The following is a 17791-nucleotide window of genomic DNA, read 5'->3' on the forward strand; positions in this document are numbered from 1 at the left end:
CTATTTTCCAAGACACCAGTACGGTAAAAAGATGAAGCCAAGTCAATCACCAGCAATCCCATGCCATGATATTAAACACTAGCAGACAGGATGCTCCTCAAACTTTAACCTGAATGTGTCCACTACAAGCACAGTTAACAAACGAGCCAACAAGAACTAGAAAAAGCCATACATCGTTCAGAATTGGTCATATGCAAACGATGCAGTCTTCCTTTCCCATAACAACTATGACCCTTCGATCAAAATAAAAACCATAAACTCACGCATTAAAATGTTTAATCTTCTAGCCAAAAAATTCCAATGACAATTCAAACATACATTTTTTTTTTAAAATTCAAATATATTTCCCTTCTACAGACAGATGTAAGACATCACCATACTACTTCATGCTTTTACATAGTTTCTCACTCACTACTACCACTCTTTAAAAGTTCACAAAGCAGATTGGACATTGTGTCATACCTAGAATAAGTTACAAAAGTGCACTAGAATAAGGGTTGACTTGGTCAATCAAAAATGGCATCTCCTTTGGGTGTAGACAGTCCTTGTTGTTTTATTACTTTCTCTCATTGGTGGTTGATCATCTGTACATCATGTTACATCCTTTCAGAGGTCCAATCAAATGGAGACTCGCTCACTTTCAGAGGAGGCACCACATCTTATATTCTAGCATGGTAGTGTCGGTCTCACTGGATAGTGATGATTTATCTATGTATAAATGTACATTTTAAAGAGCAAAACATATTACAAAATGTGCAAATTAAACATACATCTTCTATGTAGGCTACATACATCAACATACAACTCAGGCATACTTTTCGGTTCCCTAGAAGTTCCTTCAAGACTATCGTGGAGACAGTGAATTGTAATCAAAATATGTTCGCTTAAGCTTGTGGCATGAAACAACCAAGAGAGAGGAAAAAGACTGGTTAGTTTTGACAAAAGCAACCAAAGACAAAGGTCAAATCTAAGTTAGAAAGAAAACTCCCACATTTACAGATTGGAAGATGATGTGAGCAGCTCGGGTAATGATGAGACTATGGCATCCTCATCTAGCAAAGAACTTTGAAAGGGTTGCGCTCTCTGCTCGGCAGTGGCTACTTGAGTTCAGGGATGAGCTGAGACCAGCTGATGTTCCCCATACCCAGATCATCATCCTCCAGGCCAGAGAAGCTGATATCCACCAAGATCTTGCTCAGGCTGTCGTTCATGGTGTCCAGGACCAAGCCCTCCGTAAGGGAGCGGTTGGCTGTGGAGGGACCCCCGATTTGGAGCTCTCTGGAGCAGCCCTGCAGACGCTCCGGCCCCGGGGAGCAGGTGTCGGTGGGGCCAGCCGCAGATGAGGAGCGTGCAGAGGTGAGCAGCTCGCGAGGGGAGTTGAACAAGGGCAGGTCCTTAAAGGGAGTGCTACTGAAGCTGAAGGTGGTGTGGTTATGGAGGTCCGGGGTGAAGCTGGGGCCGGGGGTGCGGATGGGGCTGAAGTCCAGCATGCCGCCTCTTTCCTTGCCCAGCGGGGTTACCCTCCAGGGCTCTAACAGCACAGTGGGTGGCTTGCTGGGGGTGGAGGAGGCTGGGTGGCTGCTCTTGATGGGGGTCTTGAAAGAGAAATCCCTGCAGGGGCTGTCAGGCTCCGGCCGGGGGTCGAGCTCGGCATCCTGTAAGGCAGAGCCATCGGAGGCCAGGCCCGAGTCGAAGAAGGTGCTGTCAGGGAAGAGGAGCACGGGCTCCTCGTTGGAAGGCAGGACGAGGCGCTGCTTGCGACGGGAGCTGCTGACTTCCTTCCTGGTGTTGGTCAGAATGGCCCTAGGGGTAACGGAGATCAGGGGCACACAGACCTGCTCCTCCTTCATCTCCTCAACTGGAGGAGCATACAGCTTCACTGTGGAGGCATCACTGTACGTAACCTGCCAAACGCAGTCACAACATGTATTCATTTAATGATTATAGGGAATCAAGTAACCTCCAGCCACTTAAAAATAATAATAATTTTAAAAAAAAAGGTATGGTGAGACTTTACCTTGGGAGCTATACGGACCCTCTTGCCCCCTCCTGAGGAGCTAGATTTCTGCTGGGGGGCAGAGAGGGGGAGCCGTGTGGACGAGGACAGGAAGAGTGACTGGGTGAAAGGCAGCTGGATGGGGACCAGGTAGGAGTCTGCACGAGGAAGAAGGGGCTTCATCTTCCTCTCTGAACATATGGATGGCAGAAAAAAAGAAGAAGTAATGAGGCAACGGCTACACATCAATCATTTCCAACTCTCAAAGGTTTGGTAATCGTCCAGCTGCTTGTTTCCCCCACGTCTTTCCCTCACTCACCAGGGACACTGGCAGATGTTTTCTTGATGTCAGGAGCAATTCTCTTTTGTTGCTGCGGGAAACAATTGAGATGTTAACTTCTTATTCCCAACACAACTATTCTAATTGAAATGGTCCCTTTCTCTTCTCAAAGACAACATTTGAAGACGGCATGAGTTCGACCTGTGTAGGAGAAGTTACTATGTACGGTGGTCCTGTGACGTCTGCCTCTCTCTGCCTACACCTCACATCTCCCCTGAAATTAATTGTCAGCTTAATAAGCTAAACAAGAGCAGATGGAAAGCATGTCCTGTCCTCTCCCCGACTGTCCTGTCCTCCCTGACTGACTGCCACAGATGAAAAGAAGGGTAAAACGATCTTACATGTTGGTCACAGACCTGCATGGTCCGAGACGAGATGGAAGTTGGATCAGACTCAGTCTGTGGGGTGGAAAATTGGTCAAAAGGGACAGAGTTATAAAGATATTAATCAAAAAGTAGATTTCAGAGTGAAGACAGTTATTTGCAGGCATTTGTCCTTGTGTGGAGTCCCATAGTTGTAATTGGCCAGCGACAAAATATGACTTAGAACAGAAAAGTGGGTAACATGCCAACCTTGTAAACCTGGTCAAGAGTAAGGCAGCGATTGGCCTCTGGGCGGATGGTCCAGTAGGAGATCTTGCCATCTTGTGTTGTCTCACGGATGAACATGTCATGCAGGGAGAGATTGTGGCGGATGGAATTCTGGCAGAGGAGCATAGACAATATCAAACTAAGAGGATGTGGCTTATGCCATTGGCAATTATACAAGTTTTTGTTGGGTGCTTAAGGGGTATTTTTCTGCTTCTATTGTAACATGATCTGGTCCTCAACTACTACAGTGGCACCAATAAAATCGTTCTGTGACCAAGGGCTTATTGTGGATGTTTACCTTCCAGCCTGGCTTGGCCACCTTTCTGAAATATGGAAAGTGATCCTCAATCCAAGTGTAGATCTCTTTCAATGTCATCCTCCTGCTCTTCTTACTGTTGATGGCAAACTGAATCATTGCCATGTACGAGTAGGGTGGTCTCTCTGACAAGGGGTCTTTGACAACCCTGTGTGCTTCCATTCGCTCACTTTGTGACTGTGTGCAAAACAGAACAAAAAAAGAGAGGTTGGTTTTGTTTGGCCTATTTAGATACTACTCTTTTAAGACTCAACATATGCAGCAAGCACACAGAACTAATATCACACTTGAGTGCAACACTTGAAACATTCTAAAAATATATATAACACGTTGCCGGTGACACCCTCGGCATCACTGTTTACATACGTCTGTTGACAATCACACCCAGATGCTAAAAGAGGAGCCAAACCTGGAGAATCTGTTGGCAAGTGTCATGATTCTCTTTGTTGGCAGCTTTCTTAGCAGGATCTGGGTCAAGACCGTCTGTATTCATCCTCCCAAGCCACTGGATGTTAGTAAGGCTGTCATCTAGAGGACTGCAATCAAGGTCCCTATTCACTGTGAAATAATAACAACTGTGCGCATCAACAATGTTCATCATCAAACAGTTAATTAAACAACACCGGAAAAGTAGAGGGTCATTTAACCCAAAATCATGCAAATAAACATACATGGTTTAATTGTAGTCAAAGCCTTAGTATCCTTTAGGCAGTCCATTGTTGTTGCCTTCTCTGGCTGTGTGACAAGAGCCATGCTACTCCTACCAGAGCTGCAACCGCTCATATAGCTAGGTTGACAGAAAGAATCTGCACCATCCTTGATACAGCCACCACCACTTAGAAGGATGAATTTGTTTGGTCCTTGAGAGCCACACTCCTTCCCCTTGGCAGTGAGGGCCCCAATTACACTCTGAAGGTCTGCAGTTTTAGGGATGACAACCACTTGTGTGCCAGGCATAGTGGGATGGTCCATGATACGGATGCCATCAGGAAAACACTGGCCACCTGAGGGTTTGGATGTGGATGCTTCCTTGTGTCGTAGTCCATCCGGCTCATCAATTGCTGGTTCATTTAGCTGAAAAGGAAGCTTCCTCCTCCTAAGGATCAGGGGCCTTCTTGGGCTCTGTCTCATTCTGCCCAGATTACAGAGCTGGCCCTTTGACTTCACTTGATGTCTGAAGAGATAACAGGTAACGTTAAAGTTAGAATGTAACGTTACAGCCAAAACTACATTTTCCCTGGGGCAGACAAAGCTGGTTAGGTCTGAGCTAGTTAGCTATTATGGCTAAATGATAGCTAAACTGATCTGATGACGAATCAGGCGCTGACAACTTTCTACCTGAGTTGATATGCTGCAACTAAGTAAGCAAGCCTGTCGATGCAAAAGCTGTTAGTTCAAAAAAATTATCCAAGGTTCTTTTGATGGCCAAATTAAAGTAGCGTTGGTAACAACGCTGAATTAAATGTATATCGGGCATGGATCACATCATGAACTGATATTTTCCATACTTGTGCTGACGTTACTCTAGTAACTTGCTAACCTAACTATACTAAAATATATTTGATTGTATCAATTAAAAATAAAGCAACCAGATAATTGTTACTATAGCTAGCTAGCTAACGATTTTAGAATAGAAATACCAGTCTTTCAAATATCAGCTATGGTTATGACGCAGTCTTCTAGAACATGGTGTTAGCTAAATTAGATAGTTGCTAATCCACGGGTTTATAGTTAGCTAGCTAACATACAAAGAAGGTAGAAAAATATTCCCTAAACTAGTAGTTAGTTAGATAGCGGTAATAGTTAACGCGTTTAGTTTGCAAGCTAACGTTAGTCCAGTTAATTAGCAAGCTAGCTAGCAACTTTAACCAAGTTGCATATCACAAACCTTCATATTATGGTGATGCAATGCGCTTTTGTTCTGGGTTATTTGACTCCTTAATTAAACAATGACAATAATCGAAAATGAAAGTTGACAGGTAGTTTGTAGATCTCAATCTCCTTTCATTCAGTGTGAAAGTGAATGGGATTTTGAATTTTGGCGCAGTATTTGCGATTCCGGTCATGTGGTCTTTGCATATCCAATGGGTGAACCCAGTGGATGTGAAAACCAATCAGTGTTAACCATTATGTTAACGGCAAGACTTGGAGGACAGCGAAGCAAATGCAAAATGTTTGCCCTTTCTGATTCTGACATTATTTATTCAAAACATTGATAGCTAGCTACTTCTGACATGCAGTTTACACCCAGGTACGTCGTGTGATATACGAAGGCGTAAGTACTCTTCCATGTGTTCACTCTGTTGTTATTTTTTGTTGTTGTAGCTAACTAGCTACTTAACCCAAAGCAAGCTATAGTGTTAAGACGTTTCTTATATGCCACATTTGTTTCATACTGCACTCTACGTCACCATATACTTAACCTTCTCTTGATCCATCAGCTCCTCAACCATGATCTCTGATGCCCCGTAAAACAAGAAAGACATCTTTGCCATACTCACAGAAGCCGTCGCTGTTGTTTTTTGAGCCACCACTTGATGACGCCAGATACCACAATGTGCCTCAAGTGAGAGGCGCACTCAATCCCAAGTCATTTTTAGATGAGGAGCAGCGACAGAACAGCTGCACAGCCTGTAGTTCTTGGGTAATCACAGTTTATAACTGTTAATGTGTATGATGATAATCATGTTTTTAATGTAATTATTTACTATCTTCTGAATGTTGTCCTTTCATAGACTATAAATAATGTATGACAAACATGTTCAAAGATGTGTCTCTCACTCACTCAATTTCAGGTGAGTCCACAGTTTGATCAGTTACCGCCCCCTGCACCCAGAGGAAGGCGAGGGAGGAAGAAGTGCCTCTCTGCACCAAGCATTCTTGACAGGAGTTCTAACTTATCCAGAAAACGTAGTGTTTGCAAGTTCCAAGCCTTATCCTTTCAGAGAAGGTCAACAGCCCAACCTCTCCATCAAAAGCATGCACGTAGAAAGAAAGCTGTACAATCTGCTCTTGGGGCCCATGAGGAGCAGCACGGCTTGCAAGTTCATAAGGTTGGTTCTCTAAGTACAGAGTACCTAAGTAACCAAGATGAAACGGAGACACCAACACAGATAACTTCTCTCAGGAAAGGGACAGCTGAGAGGAGACGGTTATCAGAGGTAACACCGGAAGATGCAGCATCAACCTCCAGCAGATGTGTGGGGGTCCTTAGAACGTCAGCTGCCAATGTTGCCAGACATGGCAAGAGCCCAGCGTCATGCTCTGCTCAGACTCCTGCCTCAGCAACACACCACACCCCTGGCACGGACAATGTTTTCTCCCCACTTGATGTAGAGACTCCAGAGTTACACCATGATGGTAGTTCCTCCTTTCTTCGCCTCCTGTTGCCTGCGTCACAGCCGATGACCCCACCACACACCGTGACTTCAGAGATTTTAGCAACAGACACCCCAGAGAGGGACTATGGAGTCAAGGTTACATGGAGGAGGAGGAAAGGGCTGATGAGGTTGCTGATGGACCGAGGTTATCTTTCAAGTGCAGAGGCACTAATTAGCATCTAATCAACATAACTGTAAATGTTGACATCATTTTACTATCATGTTCTGCAATTAACACTGAATTGTAGTTAACACCACATGAATGAATTAGTCCACTGATTGAAAGTGATATGTTGCAATAACTATAATATTATTTAGTCCACTCAATTGTTTTGCTGCTCGGAATAACGTTGTCCATGTGCAGTTAGTAGTTCAGCCCATTATGGATGTGGCTCTGTCTAGGTTCTTCTTTTCTTTGTACCCTGGGTCCACATTACTTTTTTTTTTAAATTGGTTGTTTTTCAATTTTACATAAATGCATAATGAATATTTGTGGTGTGAGTGTTACAACACTAGCTAGTAACTTTGGTATAAATAGAGGGATCTATTTACTAGCTACATTTGTGGTAACATGGAATGCAGAGGCAAAGAAACCTGTCCAATCACTCAAGTGTATATAACCTGCCATCCAATAGGATAGTCCGTTGTAGTCATGTGCGGTAACTAGGGCTGTGGGGAACAATTTTCCAAGCGTGTCAAGGAAAGTTGTATGCTGCACCACCAGCTGGGATCCATAGCAACCGTGGATAAACATGAGTTACTACAGCATAAGGTAAGTAAAACATTTATATATATATATAGTTTGCCCATTATATTATGTAGACATGCAGTGTCCAAATTGCATGGGCGAAGCGTGTCTGGTGGGTGGTGCGCGAGACTAGTCTCACTTAACTTATTCAGAAGGCACTGTTGCTCGAGAAGACTGATGCTAGTTTGGCTAATGTTAGGCTAGCTAGCTAACGTTTCTTGCTTGCCTGAAGATAGCCGAGCACGCTGAGTGGTAAATCAATCATGGAAGATAATACCAAGCACAAACTAAAATACATATTTTCCACAACTTGAAATGTAGCTAACTATTATATACAGGAATCAAGCAGAGTTAAACGCTTATCATTAACCATTTGGGCATCGTTTTATCGCGAAAGGGAAGCGTGAGTTGGTCAGTGAATTGTAGCTAGGAAAACCCCATCGATAGTTAGCTAGCTAACGTTAGCGTGCTTGTTAACGGTAAAGCAGAAAGCGCACAATTCTTCATGGATTGCTCGTAAACTTTTTAATCCTTTTTTGTAACAGGAATGTGTTTGAAAATGAGGGAATCTTTTTTTATTTTAACTAGCTATCTAGCTATAACGTTCCATCTGAAAAATGTCAAAATTGTATGAACATGCATGTTGACAACGAAGCTATAACGACGTTATAAACATCTGGCAAGGCTCACGTCTTGAATATGTTGGGTTGCTAACGTTACATTATTGCGTCACGAAAGCCATCAGATGGGGAATATATTACACTCGATTTCTCGAGTTACTGTGGCTTTGTCATAGGAGCTTGCGCCATTCTCCTTGGAGACGGCATCGCAGAAATGTGGGTAGCTTGCTAAAAAATACAGTGTTAGGGCCTATGAGGGGGGCAATCTTGGCAACATCACTTGGCACGGTCACTACCGAAGAAGTCTCCCGAAACGGAAGAAGTGACAGGATGAACAACATCAACAAAAGCAGGTGAATCAAGCTAATGTCATAGCATGATGATGGTATGGAATTGTGGCAAACATGGGGACAATCCGATGTTGATTAGGGTGTTGGATGGTTCAGTTCGTGGTTAATGATGTGATAGTTATGTGATAGGCTACATGGAGGCAATAGACAAATGATAATATGTCAGTCAGAGTATGATTCTTATTTAACACTACCAGAACCCTTCGGCATAACAGAATCAGCTGTCATAAACACAGTCATGACAGTTTGTCATTAAAATTACAACTGACTTTATACTGTTTATGACCCTGCTATTATGACAAACAATGTTCTTTTGAGCAGCTTAATGTGTTACACTAGCACCCACAAGTGAAATCCACTGCATTGCTTTTGCAATCTCATTTCACCCTGTGAAGTTGAGTTTCATTTAGGGATTCTTACTGCTTATTTCACTAGCAAACGTTTTCCATATGCTGTGCATTCCTGGTCAAAATAATGACACTCCACCCCCATATGATTGTGGATTGGAATGTAGGATGGCTGAACTATCTGGAGGCAATAAAGAATTCCACAGTCTTTGGTTTTTAAAGCGTGCCCACGAATGTTGCAATACCATTGCACCCACAACAAACAATATCATTGGCTATTCCCTTTGTGACATCAATGCACACTGGAAAATGGCTCAGGAAAATTAATAGGCAAACATGTAGGCACAAGAAATACAGTATTTCCTCTAGGATTTCCACCGAACATTTTAGAGGCCCTCTTGGACGCTGAGACAAAATGTTGCAGTTTTAAAGCTAATTTCCTGCAATTCTACACATTTTGCCCTGGGGCAGAGGGAACATTTCACAGTTTTATAGCTAGTTTCATGCTATTCTAAACATTTTGCCATGGGGATGAGAGCGCATTAGCAGTTTTAAAGTAACTGACCAGAGAAAATCTCACTTTAAAAAGTTTATATGCTGTTAACTCCCAAATAATGTTGTTGACTCGTCCTATACTTGTATTTGTGGCCAACGCATACATTACAGCCAAAATCGACATTTTCCCACCTGGGGCAGAAAAAGATGGTTAGCTATAATGGCAAAATGACAGCTATACCGTTGAGCTGATGACGAATCAGGTGCTGACAACTTTCGACCCGAGTTGATGGGCTGCAACTAAGCAAGCAAGACTTTTGATGCGACAGCAGTTAGTTAAAAAAGTATCCAAGGTTCTTTTGATGAGCAAATTAAAGTAGCGTTAGCTAGCTAGCTAGGGTAACCTGTTAACACCAAATTTAATTTCTATCGGATATGGATCACATCATGATCTGATGTTTTCCATATTTGTGCTGACGTTATTCTAGTAACATGCTAATCCTTTCCTACAATTCTACACATTTTACCATGGGACTGAGAGAAAATGTGCAGTTTTAAAGTAACTGTCCAGTGAAAATCTCACTTTAAAAGCTAGTATTCTGTTAACTCATATCCAAATAATGTTATAGACCCGTCCTATACTCATATTTGTGGCCAAAGCATAAATTGGAGAATAAACACTTCAAACTTGCATCTCAAACAGACCGTTTATTAAGCATTTTTGGGAAGGAAAGCTATTTTACTCATATTGTAATTCGTTATAGGTCATATTTCCTATTAATCTGGAAACACTGGATAGCTACTTTTATGCAAATGTCATGCAATTCTACACATTTTGCCATGGCTTATGCTGTGTTCTTATGCTATCTGAGTGACTCAAACATAACAAAATCAATAGGGGCCCCATGCCAGTTGTGTCAGTTCTCTTGCGTTCATTGCACGCAGAGTCAGGGTATATGCGATAATAATAAACGTTTTGTTTTCGAAATGATAGTTTCCGGATTCGACCATATTAATGACCAAAGGCTCGTATTTCTGTGTGATATTATGTTATAAATAAGTCTATGATTTGATATTTGATAGAGCAGTCTGACTGAGCTGTGGTAGGCAGCAGCAGGCTTGTAAGCATTCATTCAAACAGCACTTCCGTGCGTTTTGTCAGCAGCTCTTCGCTGTGCTTCAAGCATTGCGCTGTTTATGACTTCAATCCTATCAACTCCCGAGATTAGGCTGGTGTAACCGATGTGAAATGGCTAGCTAGTTTTTGCATTATTTAAACCAAATTTAACATGTTTCATTATTTATTTGAGGCTAAATAGATTTTTATTGATGTATTATATTAAGTAAAAATAAGCGTTCATTCAGTATTGTTGTAATTGTCATTATTACAAAAAAAGTGCAATTAATCGGTAGCAGCTTTTTTTGGTCCTCCAATAATCAGTATCGGTAATCGGCGGTGAAAAATCATAATCGGTCGACCTCTATTCTTTATATCTGGTTTTAGTTGTTTAAGTTTACACTGAAAACGTTTTATGAATACAGGGGAAACACTGACATGACGTGTTGGACCATGCCTCTCCCTCCCTCCTCTTACACTAGCTTCTCAATCAGTTTCAGAACTGAGGGCACTATCCTTAATGTAATGGCTTGTCTGAGGGAAACCAACTCCCCCTATGGTTCCCCAGCACTCCTATTGATGTCTGTTTGATGTCAGTGCATTAGGACTGTGCTGGCCAGAGGTGCCCTGAGAGCAGAGCATGGTGCTGTGTGCGTAGGAGGTTACTGTAAGCTCTGCAGAAAAAGTGTGAAATCCATAGGTCCATTTTTACCGTGAGAGGAGAATAAAATCAGAGGGCAGTTCCCACCCTTTCCTGTTCGAATACTGCAATGTGGACTGTGATTATTTGATGTAATCTGCTTGTGTAGTCTTTCAGAGGATGTGTGTAGAGGATTAGTGTAAAGAACAGACATGTAGCCTGGGCAGGGTTTCCGTTTGGAAAATTTGGAGCCGGACACTGTGACCAGCAAGATTTTAATTTACCGGATGTTTGACAAAGTTACCGGACATCCATACGCATTGGGTGCTTAACATAGGGTGTCCTCCCATGGTGCTCAAAAGCACATTTTAGATTATTGTAATTCATCTTAACAGAATAGAAATTAGCCTGTAAAGGTTTAATAAAATAAAGTACACTGATGTTCTTATATCAACATGACGGGTTTTATCGAAAAGCAAAACATTGCCCAATGCGTCTTCATCCCTGCAATAAATCGTAAATGAATATCATTTAAAAAAAGAAGAAACATTTAGCCTAGAAGAACAAGTCACTTACACAGTAATAAAACACAACTTCAAAATGTAATATTTGTATAATATCATTTGCAAACGACCTGTCCTATAGCCTATTTGTATGAACATTTTAATTAATAAATAAAAAAACACAGCTGGTTTCAAATACAATCTAGGCCTCTCTAATTTAATTTAGCCTAGGCATAAAGGTTTTAATTAGGCTAATAAATAATACAACATGGCTGTCTACGAACTTCAGGGCCAGCCCGCCTCGCTCCCAATTCCAGCTGTGATTCAGCACCACAGCAGTGGAAAGAGGCCACTCTAGGCGGCCACAAAATGAAGAAATTATCAAACTGATGTTGGACAATCAAATTTCATATGTAAATTTTTTTAAATTGCTACAGCTGGTTCAATAATAGAAAGCTTATTTTACAATGCTCCTGTGAAACGTGGGCCGCGCCATGCATTTATAAAAGCACTTGTTTCCAAAGCTCAATGTTTCGTTTCTAAGTGCCACTGAATAAGCTCAACTGAAATGCATCAGTAGTGCACGATACACATCATTACTCTACTCTGGTCTATCAATCCATTCCAAATCTATATAGGCCTGGCCTACTATACATGGTGATCTTGCCTAGGGCGGCAGCAGAACTGCTAGGACTGGGCCTGTCAAACATAATAATTTGCTTCTAATTTACTTGCATTTGCGGCAGACCTTGGCCTGCTCAAAGTGAGCTGCTGCTGCTGTTGGGAAGTCAAAACTGTCCAACTCCTTGGAGCAGCTTGATGCACATCAGCCTCGTTACTTTGTCCTCAAGAAGGTGCGATCTTGAGGCCGTATTTACTCTGATTTGGAGAAAGAATCCCCTCTCGATGGGCACACTGGAAACAGGGATCATCAACACAATCTTCGCCAATTTTGCCCAGTCAGGTACACTTAGCTGAAGTCCCTTGTGAGGACCTCGCATCTTTTTGCGTGAGTAAAAATAGAAACGCACACTGACACTAATTTCCAAGCAGCTTGAGGATTTATTAACCTAATGAAATGTATTTGCCTATGAAGTTGGAGCACATCGACTGGTATCTTCATCAATAAATAAAAGGCATTATTTTGCAATACATTATTTAATTTCTTTTCAGGACAATGGGTCCGGTCACAATTTTATTTAGCGGCTTTTTATTTATTTTTTGGCCCGGAAGCTGTCATTTACCGGCTAAAGGAAACCTAGAGCCTGGGTTTGTCAGGCAAAAACAACACACCAGGCCTGGTTCGCCACCATGTCCAAGCCCCCCAACCAGCCAGACACTATTTGTTTGTGTCCAGCTGTCATGCACACAGATGGCACAGCTGCAAGGTCTGTTCAGAGAGGAAACATGGGAGTTTTAAATCCTGGCATGTAAAACATCTAACCTATCTCTCAAGCCCTTTCCAGTATCCTATCCTTCTCTCTTTCTCCGTAAGGGCTCTCTTCTCTCTCTGCTGTGGGTTTCATGCTTGGGTGACTCAATTGGCTTAGGACGCGAGTGTCTGTTTTAAGAGCTGAACAGAGAGGTGGAAAGTGACCTTAACACAGCAGTATCTGAGGCTGATACCACAAACCTGAGAGTAGAGGGGAAAATGCCTCACATGAAACTGTATTGAACAAGCGCATGGCTGGACAAATGAAAATCAGGGTGTCTGTAAGGTATAGTGCACAAGATTATCGTGGTCAGTGACCAAAGATAATCATGCACTCACAGTCTCACTCAAAATCAGTTACCATTCAGTCTGCTGTAGGAAAATTGTTCCTGGTTTAATTAAATGTATCTTCATCTTAAATCAGCTTTTACAGGAATTCCCTTTCCATAAAGGTGTGGTTGTTGTATCCCTATTTCACAATGGCTCAGCTGACCTATAACAAACCACCTGGACCTCAAGTATCTAACTGTACAAGACCTGTGGGGGAGAAAATGGGTTGCAATTTACTTTCTGTTTTCCAGCACATTCCGAACACATGCCTCCGCAGTGGCTTGGACAATCCACCCAGTTGAGTCAGGGACTGACAGACAGAGGAAAATAATCTGTTATTTGCAATAGGTAGGCTGGTTCTCAACTGTATCATGTAGGCTACTCCATTTTAGCCTACCTAATCTCCCGTGGGCAGATTCTACGTGTAGACCAAAGAACCTGCCGTGACTCAATGGGATGCATGAGATAGCGAGCTTCTGTAGTTTCGGTCTTTGGGTTTTCATCATTGTTATATGGACGTAAGGCGATGCTTTCGAGTGCCTACCAGTCGACACTTAACTCCTGTTTCCATAATTTGTTTTGACAGTGTTTAATTACTCTCAGGTGAATCATTCCCCAGATTGCCCTCAGCTGAGGAGAATGCCATTTTCCCTTTACAGGCACGCAAACACACGTACACTAACAGAAGACGATATGACTTAAAGGTCCTGTGATCTCCTAGCAACAGGATCAAGGTCCCCCACTTCTTGCCAGTTTTAGGAATGAGAGGGTTGTTTGTTTATACTTCTGGTAATTGGGAGTAACTGTGGTTATCATCCAGAAACAGCTTTACTTACATGGATTCGAGGAGCATATAAGGAATGCCTATGTAGAAAGGCAGAAAACCAGAATAATGTGGTTTCACATTGACAAGAAACAATTTGGTTCATTTTGCTATGACTAAGCAAATTCCATGTTCTGGCATTTTCTGTCAAAATAAAAGTGTTGGAATATTTTAACTTAAGATACTAGGCCTAGGTTAAAGCTCACAAAACGTAAACTTTCCCAATTGGTGTTAAATTCAGTTTTTTAGTCAATGGTCTGCGGTTTTGATATGTGCAATATCTCCCTCTGAGTCAGAAGAAATGGTGTCTGTGGAGTTCTGCAGAAAGCATTTTTAGCTATTACGATACAGTCATGTCCAGTTTTAGCACGTGGCCTATCAGTCTATATATCTGATACATATTAGAAAATGAAGAAAGACAGACATATAACTAAGTCAAGAGGACCAAGTTTAGGGATTTTATGCCCGGTATTTTGTCTTGGCATGAACTCACACCACATTTAGACTCCCCGAACAAATCCCTGTGCGTTCACTGTGTTGTGTTCAGAGGCTAGCCCCAAGTGTGGCGTTATGGCAACTGCTGCTACTCAGAGACCTCACCCTCAGCTGTGTGGCGCTGTCACTCCCCGGGATGGGACTCCCTCCAGCATCAGGGTAGCAGGGTTGTAGTTGGAGCTCCAGGTAGACCTTCAGACTGACTCTGGACCAGGTTGGTAGTACCATACATTACCGGAGCTGCTGCTGGACTGACTATCTATCACACACCTAGACTGGCTGATACAGCATCATGGACAGTGTAAAGAGTGGTGTCTCCCAGCCTGTCTACAGCCGCTGGTCCTACAGGTATTCAGCAGGCCTCTGTAGGCACACGCTCGCACGTAGACATTATCATATTGTACACACACACACACACACTCTGTGTGCTTGATGATTTCTCATAAATGTGTACTGTAATATGGTAGAGGAACTGAGAGGAGTCTGTGTCCTGTGAATCGGGTGTTAGTTGTGCCTGTGACAGACAGATAGGCTTTGAGCATCTCCTCCTCTTGTTCCCACTGCTCCTACCTCGTACCCACACCTCTGTTCTCCTTGGACTGAATGGCTTACCTGCTGTTAAAGGGAATCCACTTTTTTCATTAGTCCACTGTTGATACAGCCCCAAAATGTTTTGTATGTCAGCAGTCAAGTTTGAAAGATATTGGAATTTCAAGAAGCAAAGTGTCACCGGCCAAATGCAGTGTCAACAGGGCTAATAAAAAAAAGATCTCTTTAAGTATCTCTCCCACGCTCATGTTTCATCTGCTGCGTCGTCGTTACTTATTCAGAGCTCCACCACTTGTACTGTAACTAGTTTCTTTTTAACATGTTATATTGTGAGGTTTTGTTTTACAGGTGTTTGTTCTAAGGACGTGCTAAGAATAATATTTGACCAAGTAGCTGACATGAAAGAATTTGATTGAAGTTTCTTGTATTGAAAAGGAGGTTTGGACTAATTTAAATCATGTTTTAAAGTTCATTGAATAAAGTAAATGTAATTTCCCCTTTGGCAAATGACTTTCCGGGGTTAAAAAGACTGTCGTTTATCTTGTATGAGTCCGATAATATCCTAGGCCTAGTTAAACATTGTTCATGCTCTACACCTCACCATGCGTTGATCATTTATTCAGCTGGTGTCTTTTCGTCTGGCTTCCTTAAAGGCACAATCTGCAATCTGGAAATCTGTTTTAATGGTCATTTCAATTCTTGGTATTTAGCAGGGCTGCCGGTTCACACAAAAAACGAATCCCATATTCTAGCTTTAACTTGATGAGGAGCTGATCTGAATGCCAGGTAATCAAAAGCTGCCTAATCTCACCCATGTCATCACCCTGTTTTGAATAATCCCTCTCTCTTGTGATTTCACTGGCTGAACTGGAACTGAAGCCATTCTGTCCAACCTCTGGGGAAATAGAATTTTAATTAGACTTCGTTCAGTCTTTCTTTTTAACCCCGAAAAGTCATTTGCCAAAGGGGAAATTACATTTACTTTATTCAATGAACTTTAAAACATGATTTAAATTAGTCCAAAGCTGTGAAGTATATGAATGAGAATCCGCTTATTGCAGTTTGTTAATACGCTTCTCTGTTGTCGCTCGTCTGATAATAAAGTCTCTAATTTTATGCTAAATGCCAGAGACGTTTGGAACTGCATCATATTGTCATCTGAATGCAGGAGTCTCATCCTATTCTCAAGCCTTTTCACCAACAGACCGAGGACAATGCCATGACATGAAGGGTATCCTAAAACTTGTTCGTGACAACGTAACAGGCTATTATTGGGCTGCGTTTTGTTTGCTTGTCTCTCAGTAAGTCTTTTACAGCACAGTGTCAGTGTTATTTATTTTCACCTTTATTTAACCAGGTAGGCCAGTTGAGAACAAGTTCGTCCTGGCCAAGATGAGTCAAAGCAGTGCGACAAAATAAATAACACAGAGTTACACATGGGATAAACAAACGTACAGTCAATAACACAATAGAAAAATCTATATACAGTGTGTGCAAATGTAGTAAGATTAGGGAGGTAAGGCAATAAATAGGCCATAGTGGAGAAATAATTACAATTTAGCATTAACACTGGAGTGATAGATGTGCAGATGATGATGTGCAAGTAGAGCTACTGGGGTGCAAAAGAGCAACAAATATATAATATGGGGATGAGGGAGTTGGGTGATCTATTTATAGATGGGCTGTGTACAGGTGCAGTGATCGGTAAGCTGCTCTGACAGCTGATGTTTAAAGTTAGAGAGGGAGATATAAGACTCCAGCTTCAGTGATTTTTGCAATTCGTTCCAGTCATTGGCAGGAGAGAACTTGAAGGAAAGGTGGCCAAAGTAAGTGTTGGCTTTGGGGATGACCAGTGAAATATACCTGCTGGAGCGCGTGCTACAGTGGGTGTTGCTATGATGACCAGTGAGCTGAGATAAGGCAGAGCTTTACCTAGCAAAGACTTATAGATGACGTGGAGCCAGTGGGTTTGGCGACGAATATGAAGCGAGGGCCAGCCAATGAGAGCATACAGGTCGCAGTGGTGGGTAGTATATGGGGCTTTGGTGACAAAACGGATTGCACTGTGATAGACCATCCAATTTGCTGAGTAGAGTGTTGGAGGCTATTTTGTAAATGACATCGCCGAAGACAAGGATAGTCAGTTTTACGAGGGTATGTTTAGCAGCATAAGTGAAGGAGGCTTTGTTGCGAAATAGGAAGCCGATTCTAGATTTAATTTTGGATTGGAGATGCTTAATGTGAGTCTGGAAGGAGAGTTTACAGTCTAACCAGACACCCAGGTATTTGTAGTTGTCCTCATATTCTAAGTCAGAACCATCCAGAGTAGTGATGCTAGTCGGGCGGGTGCGGGCAGCGATCGGTTGAAGAGCATGCATTTAATTTTACTAGCATTTAAGAGCAGTTGGAGGCCACGGAAGGAGTGTTGTATGGCATTGAAGCTCGTCTGGAGGTTTGTTAACAGTGTCCAAAGAAGGGCCAGAGGTATACAGAATCGTGACGTCTGTGTAGAGGTGGATCAGAGAATCACCAGCAGCAAGAGCGACATCATTGATATATACAGACAAAAGAGTCGGCCCGAGAATTGAATCCTGTGGCACCCCCATAGAGACTGCCAGAGGTCCATTTTAGCATTGTTCTTTTTGGTATCACACATCCCTTGCTAACTCTATTCTTCTCTGTGTCCTGTGTTCCTGTTCGAAAACCCCATGGCCCTGAAG

The 17791-nt window shown here is 42.3% G+C and overlaps 3 protein-coding genes across 8 annotated transcripts in view; 2 read left to right on the top strand and 1 right to left on the bottom strand.

Annotated features, from left to right (window-relative positions):
* Positions 1-259: 259 nt before the first annotated feature.
* LOC112264571 (forkhead box protein M1-like) lies at positions 260-5728 on the bottom strand. 2 transcript variants are annotated; one of them, XM_024441261.2, is made up of 9 exons: positions 5666-5728; positions 3914-4416; positions 3652-3800; positions 3225-3419; positions 2909-3037; positions 2678-2734; positions 2316-2367; positions 2018-2187; positions 260-1904 (listed from the first exon to the last, which is right to left on the bottom strand). In XM_024441261.2, the coding sequence occupies exons 2-9, from the start codon at positions 4371-4373 to the stop codon at positions 1098-1100; spliced, it is 2019 nt and encodes a 672-aa protein (XP_024297029.1). In that variant the 5' UTR covers positions 4374-4416; positions 5666-5728; the 3' UTR covers positions 260-1097. The 2 variants fall into 2 exon arrangements, with proteins under 2 accessions (XP_024297029.1, XP_024297028.1); XM_024441260.2 differs by lacking the exon at positions 5666-5728 and adding an exon at positions 5131-5323.
* rhno1 (RAD9-HUS1-RAD1 interacting nuclear orphan 1) lies at positions 5365-7111 on the top strand. Of its 2 annotated transcripts, none has more exons than XM_024441270.2 (3): positions 5365-5517; positions 5684-5886; positions 6038-7111. In XM_024441270.2, the coding sequence occupies exons 2-3, from the start codon at positions 5704-5706 to the stop codon at positions 6803-6805; spliced, it is 951 nt and encodes a 316-aa protein (XP_024297038.1). In that variant the 5' UTR covers positions 5365-5517; positions 5684-5703; the 3' UTR covers positions 6806-7111. The 2 variants fall into 2 exon arrangements, with proteins under 2 accessions (XP_024297038.1, XP_024297039.1); XM_024441271.2 differs by having other exon boundaries at positions 5368-5493.
* Positions 7112-7196: 85 nt separating this feature from the next.
* The window catches only part of LOC112264573 (tubby-related protein 3-like), a 32685-nt gene continuing 22090 nt past the window's right edge, over positions 7197-17791 (top strand). The window contains exon 1 of one of the 4 annotated variants that reach the window (XM_024441263.2): positions 7197-7394. In XM_024441263.2, the coding sequence (XP_024297031.1) occupies positions 7375-7394 (20 nt within the window). In that variant the 5' untranslated portion in view covers positions 7197-7374. The other 3 variants (XM_024441267.2, XM_024441262.2, XM_024441264.2) reach the window with 3 other exon arrangements.

This window comes from Oncorhynchus tshawytscha, linkage group LG15 (genome assembly GCF_018296145.1).
Source record: "Oncorhynchus tshawytscha isolate Ot180627B linkage group LG15, Otsh_v2.0, whole genome shotgun sequence".
Taxonomy (NCBI): domain Eukaryota; kingdom Metazoa; phylum Chordata; class Actinopteri; order Salmoniformes; family Salmonidae; genus Oncorhynchus; species Oncorhynchus tshawytscha.

Coding starts and splice junctions, on each gene's coding strand:
- LOC112264571 (XM_024441261.2), bottom strand. CDS start 4,373: ATGAGACAGAGCCCAAGAAGGCCCCTGATCCTTAGGAGGAGGAAGCTT. Junction 3,420..3,651: donor CTTGCCAACAGATTCTCCAG/GTTTGGCTCCTC, acceptor TTTTGCACACAG/TCACAAAGTGAGCGAATGGA. Junction 2,188..2,315: donor AACATCTGCCAGTGTCCCTG/GTGAGTGAGGGA, acceptor CCATATGTTCAG/AGAGGAAGATGAAGCCCCTT.
- rhno1 (XM_024441270.2), top strand. CDS start 5,704: ATGCCCCGTAAAACAAGAAAGACATCTTTGCCATACTCACAGAAGCCG. Junction 5,887..6,037: donor GCACAGCCTGTAGTTCTTGG/GTAATCACAGTT, acceptor ACTCAATTTCAG/GTGAGTCCACAGTTTGATCA.